The sequence below is a fragment of the Corythoichthys intestinalis genome, chromosome 1, assembly GCF_030265065.1.
Source record: "Corythoichthys intestinalis isolate RoL2023-P3 chromosome 1, ASM3026506v1, whole genome shotgun sequence".
Lineage (NCBI taxonomy): Eukaryota > Metazoa > Chordata > Actinopteri > Syngnathiformes > Syngnathidae > Corythoichthys > Corythoichthys intestinalis.
Genome location: NC_080395.1, coordinates 22683308 through 22707510, shown reverse-complemented (window position 1 = coordinate 22707510; position 24203 = coordinate 22683308). Strand labels below are relative to the sequence as shown.

Sequence of the window (24203 nt, the reverse complement as noted above, 5' to 3'; positions counted from 1 at the left end):
AGCAAAGCAAAACGCCTGGATTCATTTATCCATTCAATTGGCTGACGTACTAACATGTGATCAGCAGAGATAGTTAGTTTTGATTGGTTCAAATGTGCATGTTTTCTGGAACAGCAAAAAAAAATGTTGAATTGATACGACAAAAAAAGGGCAATGCAACATAAAATGGATCAAATCTAAGAGCAACGAAAGTGTTGAGGAGGCTTATTTATCATATTTATTTTTATTTGGTCTGATGGGGAGGTTCAGAACATCTTAGCTGTCAATGTGCACTTTGGACTTATATTTGTTCATGTATGTTAGGCTACATATTCATTTCCTTATGATTTAAAAAAGTCAATGTTTGCGCGATCTTCAAAATATATTCCATTTCACTCTGCATAATATAAGTCATTTGTACTTATTTTTCTGACTATGTTACTTATAACTTTATTATATTAAAAAAAATAAATGTTTGCATTAACTTCAATTTTAATATATATCCTATGTTCTTAAGCAGTTAAAATTGAGATTTAGCATTTAGTATGTGAGGAAATGAGGGAAAATAAAAATTAGGAGATGGAGGTTGGGGTTATTGCTGTTTTTGTTAACTTTAATTTTGCAAATCATTGAATAAATACAATTTTGAATGAAAATCAGTTTTTGTATGTGTTATAGACATAACTGTGCTAAAACAGTATTCTTTGCATTTCAGTAGTTCAAGAGGTTTGACCCCCCCCCCCCCCCCCCCCCAAAAAAAAAAAAAACCCAAAAAAATGAAAGAAAAAAAAAATGAATAAATAAATAAAATTTCAGGCTCCGTGGCGACCTTCACGTTGGGGAGTTCCGGCAAGAAATTCTAGGCACTTTCACCCCTGACTGTAATGCAAACAAGGTTGCTTACAAGTTGGTGTGGACAATTTGGCTACGTTCATACTACAGGTCTTAATGCACGAATCCGATTTTTTCGTGTTTTTCCGACTCGAGAGAGGCATTAACTTGACTGTCTGAACGTGACAAGTCGCACAGAACTGGACCATTTAAAACCCGATCTGGGTCACTTTCGTATGTGGTTCAAATCCGATCTGGGCCACATTTTTCCAGACTGTCGCGGCGGTCTGTACTGTCCAGTCTCTCAAATCGAAATTCATGCAGCAATTACGTCATCAAAAAGCGAGAGAGACGCCACGGTAGCGGTGCAGCTGTGCGTTATTAGCGCCTAGCTTGCCTTTAACACGGCTTTTTAGGAAGGGTCGGACTTACAACAGTCATAAAAAAAAATAAAAATGGGTTGAGGATAAGCCTGAGAATGATCTGTTTTCTGTCTGTTCCATGTAAGCAATATTTCAACATTGCTTACACGGCCGAGAGTCGGGGCAAACTGCGCGTATGTGTGTGAGACATGCACGGACAGTGCGTGCATGCAATCGATCCTTATACTTTGAATATAAGCCTAAACTAGGATTATTTATGTCTCTTATTTGTGTCCTCTTTTTAAAAAGCAAAATATGATATCCCTGGAATGACGAATGACAGCCAGCATGGGTGGCCATTTGTTTTGATGCTTCTGCGCATGCGGGTCGTCTTGCTCAGCGCTTGTTGGACTGCGAATTAGTGCGCATGCGTAATACTTGAATGGTCTCAATGGACAAAGGCAGTCTGAATGGGCACGCCAAAAAAAACAAATATGACAAAAAATCGGATTCGTGCATTAAGACCTGTAGTATGAACGTAGCCTTTGTGCATCCTGGAAAGTTGGTAGCGTTATGTCCCTACCGTCCCTATGCAAACCCACGCCCTTGCTGCACTGATACTACTCTAAGTTGAAATTTACTCTAACATGGAGAATTACAGGACACATAAGACAAGCATATTAAACAAAACAGACTTTTTGACGTAATATGGCGGAAAACACTTAGGTGACTTGAAGTTCCGCTCCGAGACCCTCAATTTGTCCAAATTTCAAAATTGTCCGATATGCACGTGTGACACATCATTGGAAAGCTTAAAATGTCAATTTTCTGGGGGAAGAAACATTTTCAACTGGAGGGCATTAAAAAAAAATGTAAACAGCAAAACCCTATCTGGAGGTGAGAGCACGCGAGAGCAGAAATACAGACGCCATGACTTTAACGAGATATTATCACGTACTTACCATGTTTCGACCCAAATACTCCATGTAGCATGTATCACCGAGTGTCAAGACACAGCTGTGAATGGCCACAGCTGGATTTTTTGGGGGTTTTATGGGTGAAGAAATCGCAGACATTAAGGAGTGGTCGAGATTTTCTTTTTCATATATTTACCTTTTTAAATGTTTTTTTTTTTTTTTTTCAATTTTTTTTGTTTGGGTCATTATTTATCATCTAAAATATCAGAGGAAAATGCGACAGTAATGAGAAAAAATACAATTAAGTGATAGTTATGAGGTAGATATCCATGACTTTTTTACAGACGCCAATTTTTTCATTGTGACATAATTTGTTTAAAAGTGTAAAATATGTGAGTGAATAATTTTCTAAAGTCGTTTTTTTTTTTTTTTTTTTTTTTTAAACTAAATATTAGACATCTATTGATGATTCTAAGCTAAAAATGACAGACATTTCAAATAATAAATACGATTACTTACCTTCTTTTTATGGCTAGGTTGAAACAAAAGCGGTTGAGCGATGTCTGTAAACGGGTCTTCAGGGTAAAACGCACAAATTAAAAATAGTTCAGGGGCTTATTGCGCCATGAATCTGCAATGGCATTCATTTAATAATTTTATTGACGGTGCGAGACGTCAAATCCATTGGCTTTGCAATAGTTTTGCATTGCACAAAAATGTAAATCTAAATGTTCTGTGATGTTACTCTAGGTTTGGGTAAGGCCTTCCTCAGTGACCTCCAGAATTTGCTGCTAACTCTTGCACTGTGTCCGGATTTCCAGTCCAGGCTAGGCAGCACCTTCAAGGCCCTTTGGACGACCGAAGGTAAAGGTGAATCAGCCTCCAAAGAGAATGCAGAAGTTCTATTCATCCATATTAGCAGAATTCTAAGAGGAGAACTCTGCAGCAAAACCTATGAAAACATCAGAGGAAATTATTTGTGTAGTCAGATTATTTGCGTCATCAGATTTTCGTGAAATTGATTATGACTTGCCTTAATTCCCGACTCCAGAACAAACACAGCATTGCTGTTGGCCAAATATTCCGCAGAGACAACACAAATAAGGATTTGACTTCTACGGATTGCGCGGACCACGTCGTTTGTGTAGGCTGGGAAGCAAAAATGATCTTAAACGGGAACCACTCAAGCTCACGTGTAGCCAGATTCAGATTCCCACCTTCACCGGGAAGCATGTCCCTCTCTAGTAAACACAGACGATAGCCCCAAAGGTCCTCCAAAACCATGGGAATCATCACCTCAGGTGGCCTCAAATCACTGATGGATGAATAATCTGTAAAATGGTTTGAAGTTTTTGCTGTTTTTTTATTTGCCCTTCTGACAACGGTTATATAAAAACAACTCTTACCAGATAATTCTTGACTAGGACCTTGTCCTGACAATGAGAGCTGTGGACGTGTCCACACATAAGACAAAAACACATCAAACTCTTTCTCATCTGATTGGATGAATGCAAACACGTTTTGAGATTAAAACAGGCACACAACTATTTATATGGCAATCAATTTTGTGAGTCTGTGCTGATTCCAACCTGCATCAGCTTTTCCACGTTGGAAGCGCGTGATGTAAATCAGTTTTAGCTCCAACCATTTGACGTGCAAAACGATGGCCATGCCAGCAACCAAAGCCAATGACGCGATTGGATAAACGAAGAGTAGTAGCCATTTCTCTGAAAAAGAAACATTCCGCTAAAGCCTTTGACATTTTACGTTATCACAAAAAAAGTGACAATAAAACATGGGTCTCAAACTACGGCCCGCGGGCAAACTGTATCTAATCCTATGCCTTGTTTTTACTGGCGTGCAGCAAGTTATGAAAATATCTTTGGATATAGCCCACAAATGAAGCTTGAGTTCAGCCTGCATTCTGTTGCACTTCTTGGTTTCAACAATAGATGGAGCTAGTCACTTAACCTTTTAACACCGAACGGGTTGGCGGCAACAAAATTACGCATATGATCTTTGAAGCCTCGTCACGCTGTAATTATGTCACCCACGTGCCGCTGGTTGGTCTCATTTGAAAGTGCGGAAGTTGAGGTTCACGCCCGTCTTTACTTGAAGTCAGTTGACTTAGTGAAGCCGAAGATAATGTCATTTGAGTTTTATTGTTTTATTTCCCTCATAAATAAGCATTTAAACACTGCACAAACCATATTTTTATGTCCATATTTCCATAATTTCTTGCCATTATCCAAAACCGAAAGCACCACTATTGACTACATATCCCAGGAGCCATTGTGAGGTCAAGAAGGACGGACGGAATGTGAACATTTTTTGTAAATTGCAGAGCAAAGCGCCACCTAAGGAGAGGGAGGCAGCGAGCAACGGCCAGTTGGATTGAGCGAATGACTTTGAAACGTGCGGAATGAGTCGAAAACTAAATTTAGCGCAAGCTAATGCATTATTTCAAAAACTCAAGGAAGAGGATGGACCAGGTTTGTCGTTGTTTTCTTCTGATAAATCGGTGTGTTGGGAAGAGTGACAGGCTGACAGCGCAAACGGCGGAAAATTGGGCTGTGTGATGTAGCTCTGTGTCCTGTTCAAGGGGAAATGAGTGGTATGCCTGAAAAAATTATTGAACTGAACTAGTTTATTGTCAATCTTTTTTAAAAGACTTTAAAAATGTTATTTTTCTTCACTATCAATCTTTTCAATTTGTATATAGATGTGTGTGTTCAAGAAACATGATTGCATGTACGTATATACTTTTGATAAGCTGATGGGTGCAATACCTAACCTCACAAAGAGATATTATCCAAACCCTTTTTGTGTTAAATGAGATGATGATTCATATACAGATACTCTATTCAATATTTTGCACTGTTGGTCTACTGTATATAACATGTTTTGACCTTAGTGTGTGAAAAAGGCCAAAAATGCCAATGACCATACCTGCTGTTTGTGTTGAATTGTCAAATATAAAACTACTCAGTCTTATTTTACAATGCCAGAAAGCTAACACAAGACGAACGTTAAGCTCAGGAGTCTAAACCTGAGAACATGTAGAAATCTATAACGGAAACATTGCAGAATTTCAGTATTTTGTTTTTAAAAAAATAATTTAATGCCCCCCCCTAAAAAAAAAAAAATATATATATACAGTATATCCAACATGATAAATTGAGATATTTTGGTCGTGACTTTCCTGATTTTTGTTTTTGCTGTCGTTAGACATTTTCTTCGTTCTGAAAAGTTTGTGTCAGTAGTGTAAATATACAGTATAAAATATACTATGTACTGTATATATATAATCTATTTTGTGCAGACACATGGCCCTCTAGACCCCTTTTACATACAGCAATCTTCATCATCCACAGATGAACTCCCTTAACCTGGTTTAAATGGTATTATATGAATACAATGTGGCCATGGTGAGTCAACCAAAGTCTTCCCAAACAGAGCTATTCAAGTCATCCGGTGAAAATTCTTCTACTTTTAATATCGCAATATAAAGTGGGGCAAATAAGTATTTAGTCAACCACTAATTGTGCAAGTTCTCCCACTTGAAAATATTAGAAAGGCCTGTAATTCTCAACATGGGTAAACCTCAACCATGAGAGACAGAATGTGGAAAAAAAAACAGAGAATCACATTGTTTGATTCTTAAGGAATTTATTTACAAATCATGGTGGAAAATAAGTATTTAGTTGATACCAAAAGTTCATCTCAATACTTTGTTATGTACCCTTTGTTGGCAATAACGGAGGCCAAACGTTTTGTGTAACTCTTCACAAGCTTTTCACACACTGTTGCTGGTATTTTGGCCCATTCCTCCATGCAGATCTCCTCTAGAGCAGTGATGTTTTGGGGCTGTCGTTGGGCAACACGGACTTTCAACTCCCTCCACAGATTTTCTATGGGGTTGAGATCTGGAGACTGGCTAGGCCACTCCAGGACCTTGAAATGCTTCTTACGAAGCCACTCCTTTGTTGCCCTAGCTGTGTGTTTGGGATGATTGTCATGCTGAAAGACCCAGCCACGTCTCATCTTCAATGCCCTTGCTGATGGAAGGAGATTTTCACTCAAAATCTCTGGATACATGGCTCCATTCATTCTTTCCTTTACACAGATCAGTCGTCCTGGTCACTTTGCAGAAAAACAGCACCAAAGCATCATGTTTCCACCCCCATGCTTCACAGTGGGTATGGTGTTCTTCGGATGCAATTCAGTATTCTTTCTCCTCCAAACACGAGAACCTGCGTTTCTACCAAAAAGTTCTATTTTGGTTTCATCTGACCATAACACATTCTCCCAGTCCTCTTCTGGATCATCCAAATGGTCTCTAGCGAACCGCAGACAGGCCCCTGGACATGTGCTTTCTTCAGCAGGGGGACACGTCTGGCAGTGCAGGATTTGAGTCCCTGGCGGCGCATTGTGTTACTGATAGTAGCCTTTGTTACTGTGGTCCCAGCTCTCTGTAGGTATTCACTAGGTCCCCCCGTGTGGTTCTGGGATTTTTGCTCACCGTTCTTGTTATCATTTTGACGCCACGGGGTGAGATCTTGCATGGAGCCCCAGATCAAGGGAGATTATCAGTGGTCTTGTATGTCTTCCATTTTCTAATAATTGCTCCCACAGTTGATTTCTTTACACCAAGTGTTTTACCTATTGCAGATTCAGTCTTCCCAACCTGGTGCAGGTCTACAATTTTGTCTTTGGTGTCCTTCGACAGCTCTTTGGTCTTGGCCATAGTGGAGTTTGGAGTGTGACTGACTGAGGATGTGGACAGGTGTCTTTTATACCTATAATGAGCTAAAACAGGTGCCATTAATACAGGTAACGAGTGGAGCCTTGTTAGACCTCGTTAGAAGTTAGACCTCTTTGACCGCCAGAAATCTTGCTTGTTTGTAGGTGACCAAATACTTATTTTCCACTCTAATTTGGAAATAAATTCTTTAAAAATCAAACAATGTGATTTTCTGTTTGTTTGTTTTTTCCCCACATTCTGTCTCTCATGGTTGAGGTTTACCAATGTTGACAGTTACAGGCCTCTTAAATCTTTTCAAGTAGGAGAACTTGCACAATTGGTGGTTGACTAAATACTTATTTGCCCCACTGTATTTCGCAAACCCCCAAAAAGTCGCAATGTCCGTTTTACCCAATATCGTTCAACCCTGCAAATTTTGCAATATTTATCGCAATGTATTGCATACTCCAAAAACGTTGCTTGTCAAAATAGATCTGACTACGATTACTGTCAATGGCAGCAAATGAGTTAATATTTGAACATAACAACAAAGCATTACATTTTAAAAAAACAGTCTCTTATTTTTTTTTTTTAACCAGATTCCTATACTCTGAAAATGACGTTAGTAGGACCCAGTTTCCGATCAGTTGTTAAAAAAAAAAAAAAAAAGAGCATACCATGAACTTTTCTCTTCAGCTTGATTGTGACGCTGTGCTTTCCAAATGAGTTTTTGGCCATGCAAGTGTACGTGTTCTTCAAATGTAGAGCCGTCACTTCTTGTATGAAGATGTTGTGCGTGACCTTGCATATTGAATATTCCACCCTTTCCACACTGAAATCAGAAAATCAATGACGTTCCATGAATTAACATTCAGCCGTATGATAAAAGAGTTCATTATGAAGAGTGACTCACTGCGGGTTCTCACTGTGAAACAGAGTTCTGTTATCCCCATCCTCTCTATGGTTCACATACCATCGCACTTGTGGAGGAAATTTAACCTCAAAAGGAAAATGGACCTCACAGGTCAGCGTGTGAGGCTTGCCTGAAATGTGCAACAAAACAACAAATACGTTCATGTGCTTTAAACGATTCGTAGGGCAAGTGACTATTTTAAAAAATGTCCACATACCTGCTGGACACCAGGCCTAGATTATAATCAAATTATATTTCTATTACTGTATTAATCTTTTTTAGTTATAAAGTTATACATTAGAGGAGCACGCAGCAGGATTTTGGCAAAGCAGCCAAATTCAAAGAATTGCCATATTTTATAGATTGGGCATTCCCTTCGTTCATGCCCCCTTCCCTCAACATATCATCTACCCTTCAAATATGAGTTAAATAGGCCATTCCGGTCAAACGGCATCCGAAGAGCATCAAAAGGCCTACTGGTATGTTTCCTGACAGTCTGAAACAACAAAATCACATATCTTTGAAAAAACCAGGTCACTTCAAGAACTTAATTGAATATACAGTGGGGTGAACAAGTATTTGATACACTGCCAATGGGTTTTCCCATTGGCAGTGTATCAAATACTTGTTCTCCCCACTGTATATAGTAAAATATTTTTAAATGAGCAAAAAATAGTCACTTGCTCTATAAAGGGTTAAAAGTCTCAAGTGTCAGCTTTTTAATAGCTGTCCAGTTTTGTCAAATTGGATTGGACGTCTGGCCCCTTTAATGGCAGCCAATGAGTTAATTTAGGGCCCTGTAAACGCAAAAGCAGAGTTTAAGGGGAGGGGCAGGCCCCCCCTGGTGGCCAAAAAGTGTCATTGCATGTAAATGACTTCCCATATACTGTATGATTTTAAAATGAACAATTTTCCAGTAAAATATTGTCTATAAAAGTTGTAAAGCAATAAAACAAACAACAAAAATCAATGAAAATAACAAAAAAAAATATCATGGGTCAAATTTATTTTTCGAACAGATCATGTGACTAGCAGCTTAGACGGTCATTTGCTTTGCTTAGCCAAAAACACCCAAGGACCGAAGAGGCAAGATGGATATACGTCAATTTTTCAAGGATTGAAAATATGGACCATGAAACGATAGAGACCACTGTCAAAATGATGAGCGGGGTTTCAATTTGCCCCACAAAAGACGCTAATTGTACAACATAGCCACCACCGGTGTCTTGCCAATGTAGTTACACCCAAAAATTGTGTCCCCTGGCCGCCGGAGCGCACACACACACATTAGTTATGAGTTATGTTGACTTAAACAATTAATTAAAGCCAGAGAAGAACCACAGTTATATATTTTGGACATTGACGTTTAGGAAACTGGAGAAACTCCATACAGGACTTGAATTACAGTATTAAAAGATATAGGTCATCCTACGAGTAAAACAGTGAAACATTGCCTTTTTTTACGTTCGTTATACGACAGAAAAAAAGTGTTTTAAAATTAAAAAAAAAAATTTTTTATGCATGCGTCATGTTATAAAACCTCTTAAATAATTACATCACCAAAACACAGAAATCAAGCAAATCAGTATAGCGCAGTTTCTCCGCCCAGGGGATACAATTTTTGACGGGGGTAACTACTAGAGATGTCCCGATCGATCGGGTCCGATCACGTCATTTTCAAAGTATCGGAATTGGCAAAAAAATATCGGCCATGCCTTTTTTTAATATATATACTGTATATTTCTTAATTAAATCGTTTTCTAATTGTTTTTAACGTTACAGACATAATATGTTACACTTATCCAGAGTCTTTAGTTTAGGCTTTATTCCAATAACGGCGGTAATTAATTTTTAAAAAAATGTATCACGTTAAAATATTTAACGCAATTAATGCATGCGCTGCACAACCCACTCACGCATTGTCGCGCTCCATCTGTTGTGTTGCCGTTTTGCCTATATAGAGAGCGCTAAAAGGTAGCGTAAAATGAGTAGAGTGAATTTTGGCAGCCTTTGGAGCCTTATTTTAATTGGCTAAAGCCTTACAATCCCTCTCCCTTTGATTAGAAATATCATGAGAAGCAATGTGGGGAAGCAAGGTAGCAATTGATCTTTTTCTTAACACCTTATGTTATTTCCCAATGCAGAGAAGATATATCAATTGGGAGCACTACGCACAGTCATGGTTGCACTTCCCATCATGCATTTGGGCATGGCCTTCAGTATCATTTAGTGAAAGCTCAATAAATACACTAGATGGCAATATTAAGTCACAATATACAAAGTCACAAGTCTTTCTATCCGTGGCTCCCTCTCACAGAAAGAATGTTAATAATGTAAATGCCATCTTGAGGATTTATTGTCATAATAAACAAATACAGTACTTATGTACTGTATGTTGAATGTATATATTCGTCCGAGTTTTATTCATTTTTTTCTTAATGCATTGCCAAAATGTATATGATCGGGAAAATTTATCGGGAATGAATGGAATTGAATCGGGAGCAAAAAAAAGTAATCGGATCGGGAAATATCGGGATCGGCAGATACTCAAACTAAAACGATCGGGATCAGATCGGGAGCAAAAACAAAATGATAGGAAAAACCCTAGTAACTACATTGGCAAGACACCGGCAGGAGTACCATATTCAATGGATGATGATCTTGGCGAAAAGTATAGCTGTCCTCAGCAGCCTGATTTAAGAATTCCCCTCAAGAATGATGGGAAACAAAAAACGTTCATCTTCAACTTATTATTATAAACATTCTTGTAATTATTAATTTTGTTGTTGACACTGCGTTTCGGGGTTATCAAATGTTGTGCCCCCCCTGCCCCAAAAGTCAAACTCCACCTATGTGTAAAGGGTTGAAGTAGATTTAGATTTTGAATGCGCTGTACTTACCGAGCTCCACTTCGTCTGTTGTGTTGTCAATAGGTTTCGTAATTCTCGGAGGGTTTTCATAGACTATTAAGAGGACTTTGTTAGTTTAGTGAAGTATAAAAGTGTTAGTAACAAACAGAGGACGCTTACGTTTGGCCATTACTGTCACAGGCCTTTTCAAAATCCAATGGATTCCTTGTTCTGTAAAGTGTTGATCACAAAAAAATCGTCCAGTGTCAACATGACGAACCGGGCAGAGATGCAAATCGCCGTTCTCCACGCAGGATGTTCGACGTTGTTCTGAGACACTTTTGTTACCCTGACACAAAGCACAGTTAACTTTAATGCCTGTTCGTCTTACAGTTTTACATATCTTCCAATGCCTCACCTTGTACCAGGTGACACTTGCACCAAGCGAGCAGTTAAAACCAGGGCAAGGGATTGTCCCTCCTGCACCAGCAAGAAGCTCCACGTTCTCCTCTTTAGTATTGTAACATGGATAGCGCTGTTTCTCCAGTACCTGGAGCTGGAGAGACATTCTGCTGCCATTCGACAGCGCACACGTCGCCAAAAAAAGTCTCAGGAAATCAGTGGCAAATGAAGCGCTATGTAGTAACATATAAGTGAATGATTACTGCAATACTTAGTAGTTCAAAAGGATTAGACATGAATTGTCACAAATGACAGTGAATGGGTTAAAACAAATGCTTCAAACCAATTTATATTGCAATGCGCCTTCTGGTAGGCAAACCTTGGCCACTTGGTAGCAGTGTAATACCGACACACAGATATACATGGAAACAAGATATTGCAATTCCCCAGTAAACTGCAGTAAGTCGTTCTTTGCAGAAGATAAATAACATAAGCCTGTACTGCGACAAAACCTGTCTACATTTGTTATTACGTAGTATTATCCCTTTAAGGAAAGACAACACTGTTATCGTGACCAATGAGGTGGAAATAGTTTTCAACCCTTTCAGAGACGGTGGCCAAGTCACTACAGTGGACATACTAGTCGTTCTCAAAAAATAGCATTTTGTGATAAAGTTCATTATTTTCTGTAATGTACTGATAAACATTAGACTTTCATATAATTTAGATTCATTACACACAACTGAAGTAGTGCAAGCCTTTTATTGTTTTAATATTGATGATTTTGGAAAAAAAGTCAAGAAAAACCAAAAATCCCTATCTCAAAAAATTAGCATATCATGAAAAGGTACTCTAAAGAAGCTACTAACCTAATCATCTGAATCAACGGATTAACTCAAAACCCCTGCAAAAGATTCCTGAGGCTTTTAAAAACTCCCAGCCTGGTTCATTACTCAAAAACCGCAATCATGGGCAAGCTCTGTGCTGTCATTTTAATCTGTTTGAGCGGGGCATGTGCGTTAATTGCGTCAAATATTTTAACGTGATTAATTTAAAAAATTAATTACCGCTCGTTAACGCGATAATTTTGACAGCCCTAATATATAAGTATGTGTATATATATGTACTGTATATAAATATATATGTATGTATATATATGTATATACATATATATATATGTATGTGTATATATATACAGGTATGTATATACACATATATACTTACTACACTATATATATATATATATATATTAGGGCTGTCAAACGATTAAAATTTTTAATCGAGTTAATTACAGCTTAAAAATTAATTAATCGTAATTAATCGCAATTAATCGCAATTCAAACCATCTCTAAAATATGCCATATTTTTATGTAAATTATTGTTGGAATGGAAAGATAAGACACACGACGGATATATACAATCAACATACTGTACATAAGTACTGTATTTGTTTATTGTAACAATAAATCCACAAATGGCATTAACATTCTTTCTGTTAAAGTGATCCAAGGATAGAAAGACTTGTAGTTCTTAAACGATAAATGTTATAGTTACAAGTTATAGTAATTTTATATTAAAACCCCTCTTCATGTTTTCGTTTTAATAAAATTTGTAAAAATTTTCAATCAAAAGTAGAGTTAATATAATAATAAGAAGAATAAAAATAACAATAATAAAAATAGAGTGACCGAAGTCTAAGTTTTATGTGTATTTTGCATAGCTATTTTGATATGGAATGTCAGTTCATTTTGCATTGTTGTTTAACTGTGTGTAAGAATAGGGCCTCATTACCATAGACTGAAGTGCTTTTCTTTTTGGGAACATTATTTTTTTGGGGAGAGATAGGAATATTATTTTTGTTGTGCTTTCACTAAACGATACTTACAGTGGGGAGAACAAGTATTCAATACACTGCCAGTGGGTTTTCCCATTGGCAGTGTATCAAATACTTGTTCTCCCCACTGTATGTTGTGAAGGAGTTGCCAATAAATGGCGTGGTCCAAAGAACGCCTGTGTCCACTCGCCTCTACTGTATAACATATATCTGTACATATTTTACCCAAAATACAACAAGAGACACATAATTGCCACTAAATGAAAGAAAACTTACCGAAATATGTGTGGAGCACAAATAGCAATTTGCATTGCATTGTGAATACGGCATAAACGTCTCACAACTACTAATTCTCCCACGTTCAGAAAAAATAACGTGAGTATGGAACGGCGCTGCCCCCAAGCGGCCGGTGGCATTCTCTTCACTCTTAATGCCCATAAACGGCCTCATTGTAATCTTTTTGAGGCAATATGCGAGATGGTCATTCACCCAAGCGCCAGCAGAGGGTGGCAGAACTCCATGACAACAAGTGAGCGTTTTTGTGTACTGTCATTTAAATCTGTCTGAGCGCGACATCTGCGTTAATTGCGTCAAATATTTTAACGTGATTAATTTAAAAAATTAATTAACGCCCGTTAACGCGATAATTTTGACAGCCCTAATATATATATACACATACATATATAGATATATTAGGGCTGTCAAAATTATCGCGTTAACGCGCCTAATATATATATATATATATACACATACATATATAGATATATTAGGGCTGTCAAAATTATCGCGTTAACGCGCGGTAATTAATTTTTTAAATTAATCACGTTAAAATATTTGACGCAATTAACGCACATGCCCCGCTCAAACAGATTAAAATGACAGCACAGAGCTTGCCCATGATTGCGGTTTTGAGTAATGAACCAGGCTGGGACTTTTTAAAAGCCTCAGGAATCTTTTGCAGGGGTTTTGAGTTAATTCATTGATTCAGATGATTAGGTTAGTAGCATCTTTAGAGTACCTGTTCATGATATGCTAATTTTTTGAAATAGGGATTTTTGGTTTTTCTTGACTTTTTTGCCAAAATCATCAATCACAAAATGCTATTTTTTTGAGAACGACTGGTATGTCCACTGTTGTGACTTGGCCACCGTCTCTGAAAGGTTTGAAAACTATTCTTTCCACCTGATTGGTCACAATAACAGTGTTTTATATATATATATATATATACACAGTGCCTTGCAAAAGTATTCGGCCCCCTTGAATCTTGCAACCTTTCGCCACATTTCAGGCTTCAAACATTAAGATATGAAATTTATTTTTTTTGTCAAGAATCAACAACAAGTGGGACACAATCGTGAAGTGGAACAACATTTATTGGATAATTTAAACTTTTTTAACAAATAAAAAACTGAAAAGTGGGGCGTGCAATATTATTCGGCCCCTTTACTTTCAGTGCAGCAAACTCACTCCAGAAGTTCAGTGAGGATCTCTGAATGATCCAATGTTGTCCTAAATGACCAATGATGATAAATAGAATCCACCTGTGTGTGTACAAGTCTCCGTATAAATGCACCTGCTCTGTGATAGTCTCAGGGTTCTGTTTAAAGTGCAGAGAGCATTATGAAAACCAAGGAACACACCAGGCAGGTCCGAGATACTGTTGTGGAGAAGTTTAAAGCCGGATTTGGATACAAAAAGATTTCCCAAGCTTTAAACATCTCAAGGAGCACTGTGCAAGCCATCATATTGAAATGGAAGGAGCATCAGACCACTGTAAATCTACCAAGACCCGGCCGTCCTTCCAAACTTTCTTCTCAAACAAGGAGAAAACTGATCAGAGATGCAGCCAAGAGGCCCATGATCACTCTGGATGAACTGCAGAGATCTACAGCTGAGGTGGGAGCGTCTGTCCATAGGACAACAATCAGTCGTACACTGCACAAATCTGGCCTTTATGGAAGAGTGGCAAGAAGAAAGCCATTTCTCAAAGATATCCATAAAAAGTCTCGTTTAAAGTTTGCCACAAGCCACCTGGGAGACATACACCAAACATGTGGAAGAAGATGCTCTGGTCAGATGAAACCAAAATTGAACTTTTTGGCCACAATGCAAAACGATATGTTTGGCGTAAAAGCAACACAGCTCATCACCCTGAACACACCATCCCCACTGTCAAACATGGTGGTGGCAGCATCATGGTTTGGGCCTGCTTTTCTTCAGCAGGGACAGGGAAGATGGTTAAAATTGACAGGAAGATGGATGCGGCCAAATACAGGAACATTCGGGAAGAAAACCTGTTGGTATCTGCACAAGACCTGAGACTGAGATGGAGGACAGGACAATGATCCAAAACATAAAGCCAAATCTACAATGGAATGGTTAAAAAATAAACGTACCCAGGTGTTAGAATGGCCAAGTCAAAGTCCAGACCTGAATCCAATCGAGAATCTGTGGAAAGAGCTGAAGACTGCTGTTCACAAACACTCTCCATCCAACCTCACTGAGCTCGAGCTGTTTTGCAAGTAAGAATAGGCAAGAATGTCAGTCTCTCGATGTGCAAAACTGATAGAAACATACCCCAAGCGACGAAAATTTGACATCTTTATGTTTGAAGCCTGAAATGTGGCGAAAGGTTGCAAGGTTCAAGGGGGCCGAATACTTTTGCAAGGCACTGTAACTGAACTCATTATAAAATGCTCTTAAAATGTATCTTAAAATTCGGTGGGGACAATTTGAGCGTCCTGAAAAGTTGGTAGTGTTATGTCCCTCCGTCCCTATGCAAATTTACGCCCTTGTGTAGACATCACATTTAGACCAAATATTAATATATTGTGGCCTATGTGACTCAAAATGTAATGTCTATGGACAGGATGTGTGAGTTTATTTTTTTCCAAAAATAATTTAAAAATAATATATATATATATACAGTGCCTTGCAAAAGTATTCGGCCCCCTTGAACCTTGAATTTGAATTTATTGTCATTGTCATCATCATCATCATCATCATCAACATTAAAATCAATGTCACAAGAAAGGAAAGAGAAAAGGAAGAAGGAAATCATCGCGTATGTTGTTTATCCAAAGAAGACGAGAATAGACATGACAAAGGAGACGGGAAAAAGCAGAAGCTTATCGGGACCCATCCCCTTGAACCTTGCAACCTTTCGCCACATTTCAGGCTTCAAACATAAAGATATAAAATTTTAATTTTTTGTCAAGAATCAACAACAAGTGGGACACAATCGTGAAGTGGAACAAAATTTATTGGATAATTTAAACTTTTTTAACAAATAAAAAACTGAAAAGTGGGGCGTGCAATATTATTCGGCCCCCTTGCGTTAATACTTTGTAGCGCCACCTTTTGCTCCAATTACAGCTGCAAGTCACTTGGGGTATGTTTCTATCAGTTTTGCACATCAAGAGACTGACATTCTTGCCCATTCCTCCTTGCAAAACAGCTCGAGCTCAGTGAGGTTGGATGGAGAGTGTTTGTGAACAGCAGACTTCAGCTCTTTCCACAGATTCTCGATTGGATTCAGGTCTGGACTTTGACTTGGCCATTCTAACACCTGGATACGTTTATTTTTGAACCATTCCATTGTAGATTTGGCTTTATGTTTTGGATCATTGTCCTGTTGGAAGATAAATCTCCGTCCCAGTCTCAGGTCTTGTGCAGATACCAACAGGTTTTCTTCCAGAATGTTCCTGTATTTGGCTGCATCCATCTTCCCGTCAATTTTAACCGTCTTCCCTGTCCCTGCTGAAGAAAAGCAGGCCCAAACCATGATGCTGCCACCACCATGTTTGACAGTGGGGATGGTGTGTTCAGGGTGATGAGCTGTGTTGCTTTTACGCCAAACATATCGTTTTGCATTGTGGCCAAAAAGTTCAATTTTGGTTTCATCTAACCAGAGCACCTTCTTCCACATGTTTGGTGTGTCTCCCAGGTGGCTTGTGGCAAACTTTAAACAAGACTTTTTATGGATATCTTTGAGAAATGGCTTTCTTCTTGCCACTCTTCCATAAAGGCCAGATTTGTGCAGTGTACGACTGATTGTTGTCCTATGGACAGACTCTCCCACCTCAGCTGTAGATCTCTGCAGTTCATCCAGAGCGATCATGGGCCTCTTGGCTGCATCTCTGATCAATTTTCTCCTTGTTTGAGAAGAAAGTTTGGAAGGACGGCCGGGTCTTGGTAGATTTGCAGTGGTCTGATGCTCCTTCCATTTCAATATGATGACTTGCACAGTGCTCCTTGAGATGTTTAAAGCTTGGGAAATCTTTTTGTATCCAAATCCGGCTTTAAACTTCTCCACAACAGTATCTCGGACCTGCCTGGTGTGTTCCTTGGTTTTCATAATGCTCTCTGCACTTTAAACAGAACCCTGAGACTATCACAGAGCAGGTGCATTTATACGGAGACTTGATTACACACAGGTGGATTCTTTTTATCATAATCGGTCATTTAGGACAACATTGGATCATTCAGAGATCCTCACTGAACTTCTGGAGTGAGTTTGCTGCACTGAAAGTAAAGGGGCCGAATAATAATGCACACCCCACTTTTCAGTTTTTTATTTGTTAAAAAAGTTTAAATTATCCAATAAATGTTGTTCCACTTCACGATTGTGTCCCACTTGTTGTTGATTCTTGACAAAAAAATTAAATTTCATATCTTTATGTTTGAAGCCTGAAATGTGGCGAAAGGTTGCAAGATTCAAGGGGGCCGAATACTTTTGCAAGGCACTGTATATATATATATATATATATATATATATATATATATATATATATATATATATATATATATATATATATATATATATACATATATATATACATACAGTGGGGAGAACAAGTATTTGATACAATGCCAATGGGTTTTCCCATTGGCAGTGTATCAAATACTTGTATATATTAGGGCTCTCAAACGATTAAAATTTTTAATCGAGTTAATTACACCAGTACATAAGTACTGTATTTGTTAATTATAACAATAAATCAACAAGATGGCATTAACATTATTAACATTCTCTTAAAGCGATCCATGGATAGAAAGACTTGAAGTTCTTAAAAGATAAATGTTAGTACAAGTTATAGAAATATAATATTAAAAGCCCTCTTAATGTTTTCGTTTTCTTAAAATTTGTAAAATTTTCAATCAAAAAATGAACTTGTAGCTCGCCATTGTTGCTGTCAATAATTACACCATGCTCACTCATTGTGCTGAAAACCCATAAAATCAGTTGGACCCAAGCGCCAGCAGAGGGCGCCCAACACAAAAAAACAAGCGGACATTACTCTGTGCTGTCATTTTAATCTGTTTGAGCGGGGCATGTGCGTTAATTGTGTCAAATATTTTCACGTGATTAATTAAAAAATTAATTACCGCCCGTTGACGCGAATTTTGACAGCCCTAACATATATATATACATATATATATATACATATATATGTATATATATATATGTATATATATATATATGTATATATATACATATATATATATACATATATATATATATATATACATATATATATATATATATATATATATATATATATATGTATAATGTACTACCGTTAGAAAAGTTTGGGGTCGCCTTGACCCCAAACTTTTGAACCGGATTGTACATAATGTAACATCCCATATGATACACTACGGTTCAAAAGTTTGGGGTCAAAGCGACCCCAAACTTTTGAACGGTAGTGTATAGATGTATAAATTTATTTCCACTAGACTGTGCTTGTATATGAATTTTGTGCCTGCAGGTGTGATCTAAATAACCACAAATAATCACACAGGAAAAACAGAATTACCCGTTCACCAAGGTGTAATTTCCTGAATGTTCAACTTTGGTCAAGAACTCTCTTCCGCAGTGAAAGTAAAGTCCTCCATTTTCTCTCATTTCGTACTTGGTCACCTCCTTATTTGTGCACGGCATTACAAACATTTCTCCCTCCACAACTCGATAGTGCTGCTCTCTCATATTTATAAAAGGACCTGGAGACATTACAAGAGAAAACAAACAACTTGAGACTTTGTTATGCAAGCATCCGTCAGTTTTTAAGAATTTTAATGTCCAAAACAAATACCTTTATCACGCTGTTTGTGTTTCTCACAGCATCCTTCCAAGAAAACAGGAAATACCCAGAACAGAAGAATATACCCATCCCGCATCCTGTTGGTGGAAACCATCACATGGCTGATGAAACCCTTTTTCTCAAAACCAGCACGTGCACTGCCTCTTCAGTGCTTGAGCTGGACTTTTTCTTATCAAAGTGAAATATTGTAGGCGGTGGTTACAATATACGATAGCTTCCTGTGTTGTTCAAACTTCCCGTATGCAGAGCTACACACACATTTGCAACACATGCAGCACTGTAATGTTTTTCTGTGGAACTGACAGCAGTGATTGCGACATTTCATGGGAGACATGACTTGAATATATACATATCCTGTATGTAAGTACTTGTTGGATTATCATTGCAATATAATATTTTGGTAAATAACAATGATAATAATAATAATAATAAATGGTAAATTTGGAGTTAACCGAAAACTATGGCATTTAAAAAAAAAAAAAAAAAAAATCCCTGGTGAAAACCGCATTGTGTGAATTACAAAAGACCTTCACAATAGTGATATGTGACACTTCATATCAAGTGCCTCGAACTCAAAGAAAAGGCACAAGTGTAACTTGAGACTAAAAAAAACACACTTTTGTTAGGCAAGGCAAGGAAAACTATTTATATAGCACAAATCAACACAAGCTAACTCACTTTTTACAATTTACATCACATGAAGATCCACAAACAGACAAAATCATTCATAAAAATCACATTAAATCACAAACAAAGTTAAAAACAAGGACAGTTGAAACGGGAAATTAAAAAATATATATATATATGGCGGAAAACACAGACAAGACTGAAAAAGCAGTTTCTGCTCTTGCACTCCTCTTCAAAAGAAACTCCTGTATTTTAAGCCTAAACAACTTTTGTGTTTGATAGAACCATATGTCTATATGCTGCCATAGCAGATTCATGGCGCATTAAGCGTCCGAACTATTTTCAATTTGTCCGTTTTACCCTGAGAACCCCCGTTTACAGACGTCGCGCAACCATTTTTGTTTCAACCCAGCCATAAAACGAAGGTAATTAATTATATTTATTATTCAAAATGTCTGTCGTTTTTAGCTTAGAATCATTAATTGATGTCTCATATTTCGTTTTTTTTTTTTTTTTTTTTTTTTTAAACGACTTAAAAAAATTATTCACCTACATATATTAAACTTTTAAACAAATTATGTCACAATAAAAAAAAAAGGCGTCTGTAAAAAAGTCACGGATATCTACCTCATAACTATCGCTTAATTGTATTTTTTTTTTTTTGTTACCGTCCATTTTCTCCGATATGCTAGATGATAAATAAGCGATCCAAAAAAATGTGGAAAAAAAAAAAAGATATTTCAAAGTGTAAATATATGAAAAAGACTCCTTGATTTCTGCGATTTCTGCATTGTGACCCTTGTTATATTGCCATGTTTCACCCATAAAATCCCCCCAAAATTCAGCTGTGGCCATTCACTGCTGTGTCTTGACACTCAGCTATACATGCTACATGGAGCTTTTGGATCGAAACAAGGTAAGTATGCGATAATATCTCGTTTAAGTCATTGCGTGTGTAATTCTGCTCTCGCATGGTCTCACCTCCAGATAGGGTTTTGCTGTTTAAAAAACATTTTTTTAAAAATGCCCTCCTGTTCAAAATTTTTTTCCCCAAGAAAATTGAGATTTTAAGCTTTCCAATGATGTATCACACATGCATATCGGACAATTTTGAAAGTTGGCCAAAATGGGGGTCTCAGAGCGGAACGTCAAGTCACCTAAGTGTTTTCCGCCATATATGAATGATTTAAATCATAAGAGAATTACAACATAATTAATTGAAATTAAATTCCCAAAATAAATAATAAGCTCTCTCATATTTATAAAAGGACCTGGAGACATTAGAAGAGAAAACAAACAACTTGAGACTTTGTTATGCAAGCATCTGCAACTGCGGATGCAAGGTTGTACCTCAATGCATAAAACAAAAGAGGGAAGCGTTCAAGGGTTTGTTAAATACAAACAAAAATACACGCGATTGCGGAAAAGGGGGAATAACATAATGGGTCTGTGACAGTCGGTCGATGGGGATCAATAATACTAACCTAAGCGGTAGGCAATGAGCCGAAAAGAAAACTAAACAAATACTGTAGACTCAAATACCAGCACAACGTAAGGGACTTCAAAACAAAGACGGCAGAGGTGTCGAATGGCGCCCGGCAAGTTAATATCTCAGCACCCTTTGCTTGTATCGCCTGGGCTTAAAAATGGTCTTAAGGAGCTTGAATTGGCTGGAGTTACGACTTTGGGAACGCTCCCACAACCGGCTCTGGAACAAACCACGACTTGAACAACATTGTCACAGCCGATGTCAAGCAAAAATGACGTAATGTCTGAGTTATAAAATCGCGCCAGCAGCTGTCCCTGCACAGAGACTGTAGTGGGCAACATGGGACAAGTCTGTGAAAGTGTCCAACTCATGTCATTCTCGGGACATCTCTACATGTGCGAATGCAATGACACGAGTCAATCCCACATCACCTTAAACAGGAATTTACAGACATATGTTTGAGATATATGGGTTTAAAAAAAAAACAAACAAAAAACTTTTTTTCCGTTGAACTGGATTTTTATTTTTCAAAACATATGACAAAGCTAATGTTTTTTTTTGTTTTGTTTTTCATGTACAACATGATACTTAATTTAAATAAAATAATATTAATTGAAATATTCTCAATAGAATTAAAATAAATGCAGTCCTTTAGATGAGCCTAAATCCACAGCCACAGCTCAACATTATTACCATCAGAATAAAAATCATTGAATTATTTTCCATAAAAAGCACATGTGTATCACACGTATCATGTTTACATTATACACACACTCTTTCTCAACACAGACAGTTGCCAGAGAGAAAAAAAAACACATTATGGCCATCAGCAACTTTTCTGTAGCTGAAGTATTCCCATAACAGCAATTTCGTTTTCTTCAATGGGGGAAAAAGTTCAGGAGTTTCACCTCCTACAGCCATCGTGTAGCACAGCTGAGTCACAGACACTGAGCAACAACTGGTGGGGGAGGGTTGAGCCTTGCAGCTGCAAGCAAGGGATTTCTCCCTACATGTTTGGGACATAAAAAAAATAGCTAATATCGTAAGGACAGTGTTACGAAGGATTTTTGCGGTTTTGAAACCTTGAGTTTTCATACCACGGTATACCTTGAAACCGGTAATCGGCAATGAATGGCAAGAGTATGCCAAAAAGTAATCAGCGCAAACGGTGGCTACTTTGAATGTACTAGAATATTATACATGTTTTGGTAACACTTTATAATAACTATCCGTTTTACTAGTTAATAGATCATTAGTAAACTGTTGATAAATTATTTATTGTTGATTTGTGAAGTACAGTATTTGTTAACAGTTTGTTTAGCATTTACAGGGTGTTCCAATATGGTTGACCCCATTCTAAATGCCCATGCTAGTTGATGGATCGTAATAAAACTATATACACTTTATGTTGAAGGTCATAAGTTTTATTGGTTAAATATACAAAGAAAAGTACAAATATTTGTTGGTTCTATGGCAGATTTTCATAAATGTGCAAAATGAGCGCTGCCTGCAAAATGCCTTTTCTTTTGAAGTGAACGGCATTTCTTAACCTGAAAAGATAGAAATGCCAAATGTAACACACAAAAACTTGAAACGTTTCTACACAAACTTTGTTTCAGGTTAAGAACACCCTGTAAATGCTTAACAAACTGTTAACAAATACTTCACAAATCAACAATAAATCATTTAGCAACAGTTTACTAATGATCTACTAACTAGTAAAACGGATAGTTATTATAAAGTGTTACCCATGTTTTTAGTTATTCCACCTTTTTTTTCTAAATACATAATTCCACACATGTTCATTCATAGTTTTATTACCTTCAGTGAGAATTTACATTGTAAATAGTCATGAAAATAAAGAAAACGCACGAATGAGAAGGTGTGTCCAAACTTTTGCCTGTACTGTCGATAGACCCCAATCACGTGACGTCACAACTCCGCCCCCGTGACTGGTGCCGCCATATTGTCCGCCAGCTCATCGTGTTTTCATATTACCGCTACGTACATTCCTCCTATAGACCCTACCCACGTGACGTCACAACTCCGCTCTCCTGACTGGTGCCGCCCACTTGTCCGTCAACACATCGTGTTGACCTGTTACGGCTACGTACATTCCTCCTATTTACAGCGTGTTTTTCTGCTCGTTAACATTAATAATCAAAATGGTGAAGGCGTGTGTGGCGGTCGGTTGCAATAACAGAGAAGATAGACGGAGAGACTTGAAGTTCTACCGGATTCCGAGAGACACGGAGAGGAGAGAGCGAGATGGGCTGCTGCAATTCGACGAGAAAACTGGGCTCCAAACGATTACCACAGATTATGGAGTAGTCATTTTATATCTGGTAAGATGCATTTAATATATATTTAGAGGGTTTTGGGCTGACAACCACAATTAAGATCATTGCTAGGCTAATCGCCGACAACATACACGTATGTATGTAGTGAGAGTGCTATCGCTAATCCATATAAACATTAAAAGCCCTAGCTCCATTGACAAATGACATGAAATACATTAGACTTGACAGTGGATGTTAGCAAGAACAAAAGATTTTGAATTGAAAATTTCGTAACTCACCTTCCGAGCACAAGATTCCTGCCGAATTTTCGTGTACGAGGACCTGTTTCACCCAACCAGCAACGTAGCATTTATAAGCCTCCAAGCTCTTGAAGTTTTTCATATTTTCGTGAGAATAGGCTGATTTAGTGTGGACAAGATAGTTGTAAATATCAGGGTCAGGCAGAGACGGCGAAGGCAGCCGGTCAAAAATCATCGATTTAGGCATCAAATATGGATCTGGCGACTGTATAGAACGAAGCTTTTCCACATAACGCCTTTTATGCAACACATCCAGTGAGTTTACGGCATCAGAAAGCACCGGGTCTTCCATGAAATGCATTTTAAATTCCTCGATCAATTGAAACCAATGCTAATACAGAGACAAAATGACGGACAAGTGGGCGGAACCATACAGCGAGCACGTGGTTTTGTGACGTCGGTGGGTAGGGTATATTACTGAGTGTTTTTCTGCTTGTCTAAGGAATCACCGCCTGGTAAACGAACCCAAAAACCTTCCTGACAATCGTTAACATTGATAAATATCAATCATCAGACGGAGACTACGAAGCTCGGCGCCACGGTTGCGCAGCAA

At 37.8% G+C, this 24203-nt stretch overlaps 1 protein-coding gene across 3 annotated transcripts; it reads right to left on the bottom strand.

Moving 5' to 3' along the window:
* Positions 1 to 1053: 1053 nt before the first annotated feature.
* On the bottom strand, positions 1054 to 19096 carry LOC130917388 (interleukin-18 receptor accessory protein-like). 3 transcript variants are annotated; one of them, XM_057838939.1, is made up of 12 exons: positions 18927 to 19096; positions 18651 to 18834; positions 11014 to 11167; positions 10776 to 10944; positions 10647 to 10709; positions 7747 to 7876; positions 7511 to 7665; positions 3679 to 3816; positions 3496 to 3522; positions 3307 to 3420; positions 3123 to 3238; positions 1054 to 3041 (listed from the first exon to the last, which is right to left on the bottom strand). In XM_057838939.1, the coding sequence occupies exons 1-12, from the start codon at positions 19027 to 19029 to the stop codon at positions 2814 to 2816; spliced, it is 1581 nt and encodes a 526-aa protein (XP_057694922.1). In that variant the 5' UTR covers positions 19030 to 19096; the 3' UTR covers positions 1054 to 2813. The 3 variants fall into 3 exon arrangements, with proteins under 3 accessions (XP_057694922.1, XP_057694753.1, XP_057694836.1); XM_057838770.1 differs by having other exon boundaries at positions 1055 to 3041; positions 3496 to 3585; XM_057838853.1 differs by having other exon boundaries at positions 1055 to 3041; positions 3496 to 3585; positions 11014 to 11164.
* Positions 19097 to 24203: the final 5107 nt, after the last annotated feature.

Bases quoted from the DNA above. Each gene is read 5' to 3' on its own strand.
- LOC130917388 (XM_057838770.1), bottom strand. From the start codon at position 19,029: ATGGTTTCCACCAACAGGATGCGGGATGGGTATATTCTTCTGTTCTGG. The intron at 7,666-7,746 runs GTGAGTCACTCT...TTCTGATTTCAG, and splicing joins TTTCACAGTGAGAACCCGCA to TGTGGAAAGGGTGGAATATT. The intron at 3,817-7,510 runs GTATGCTCTTTT...TTTCTTTTTCAG, and splicing joins GCTGAAGAGAAAAGTTCATG to AGAAATGGCTACTACTCTTC.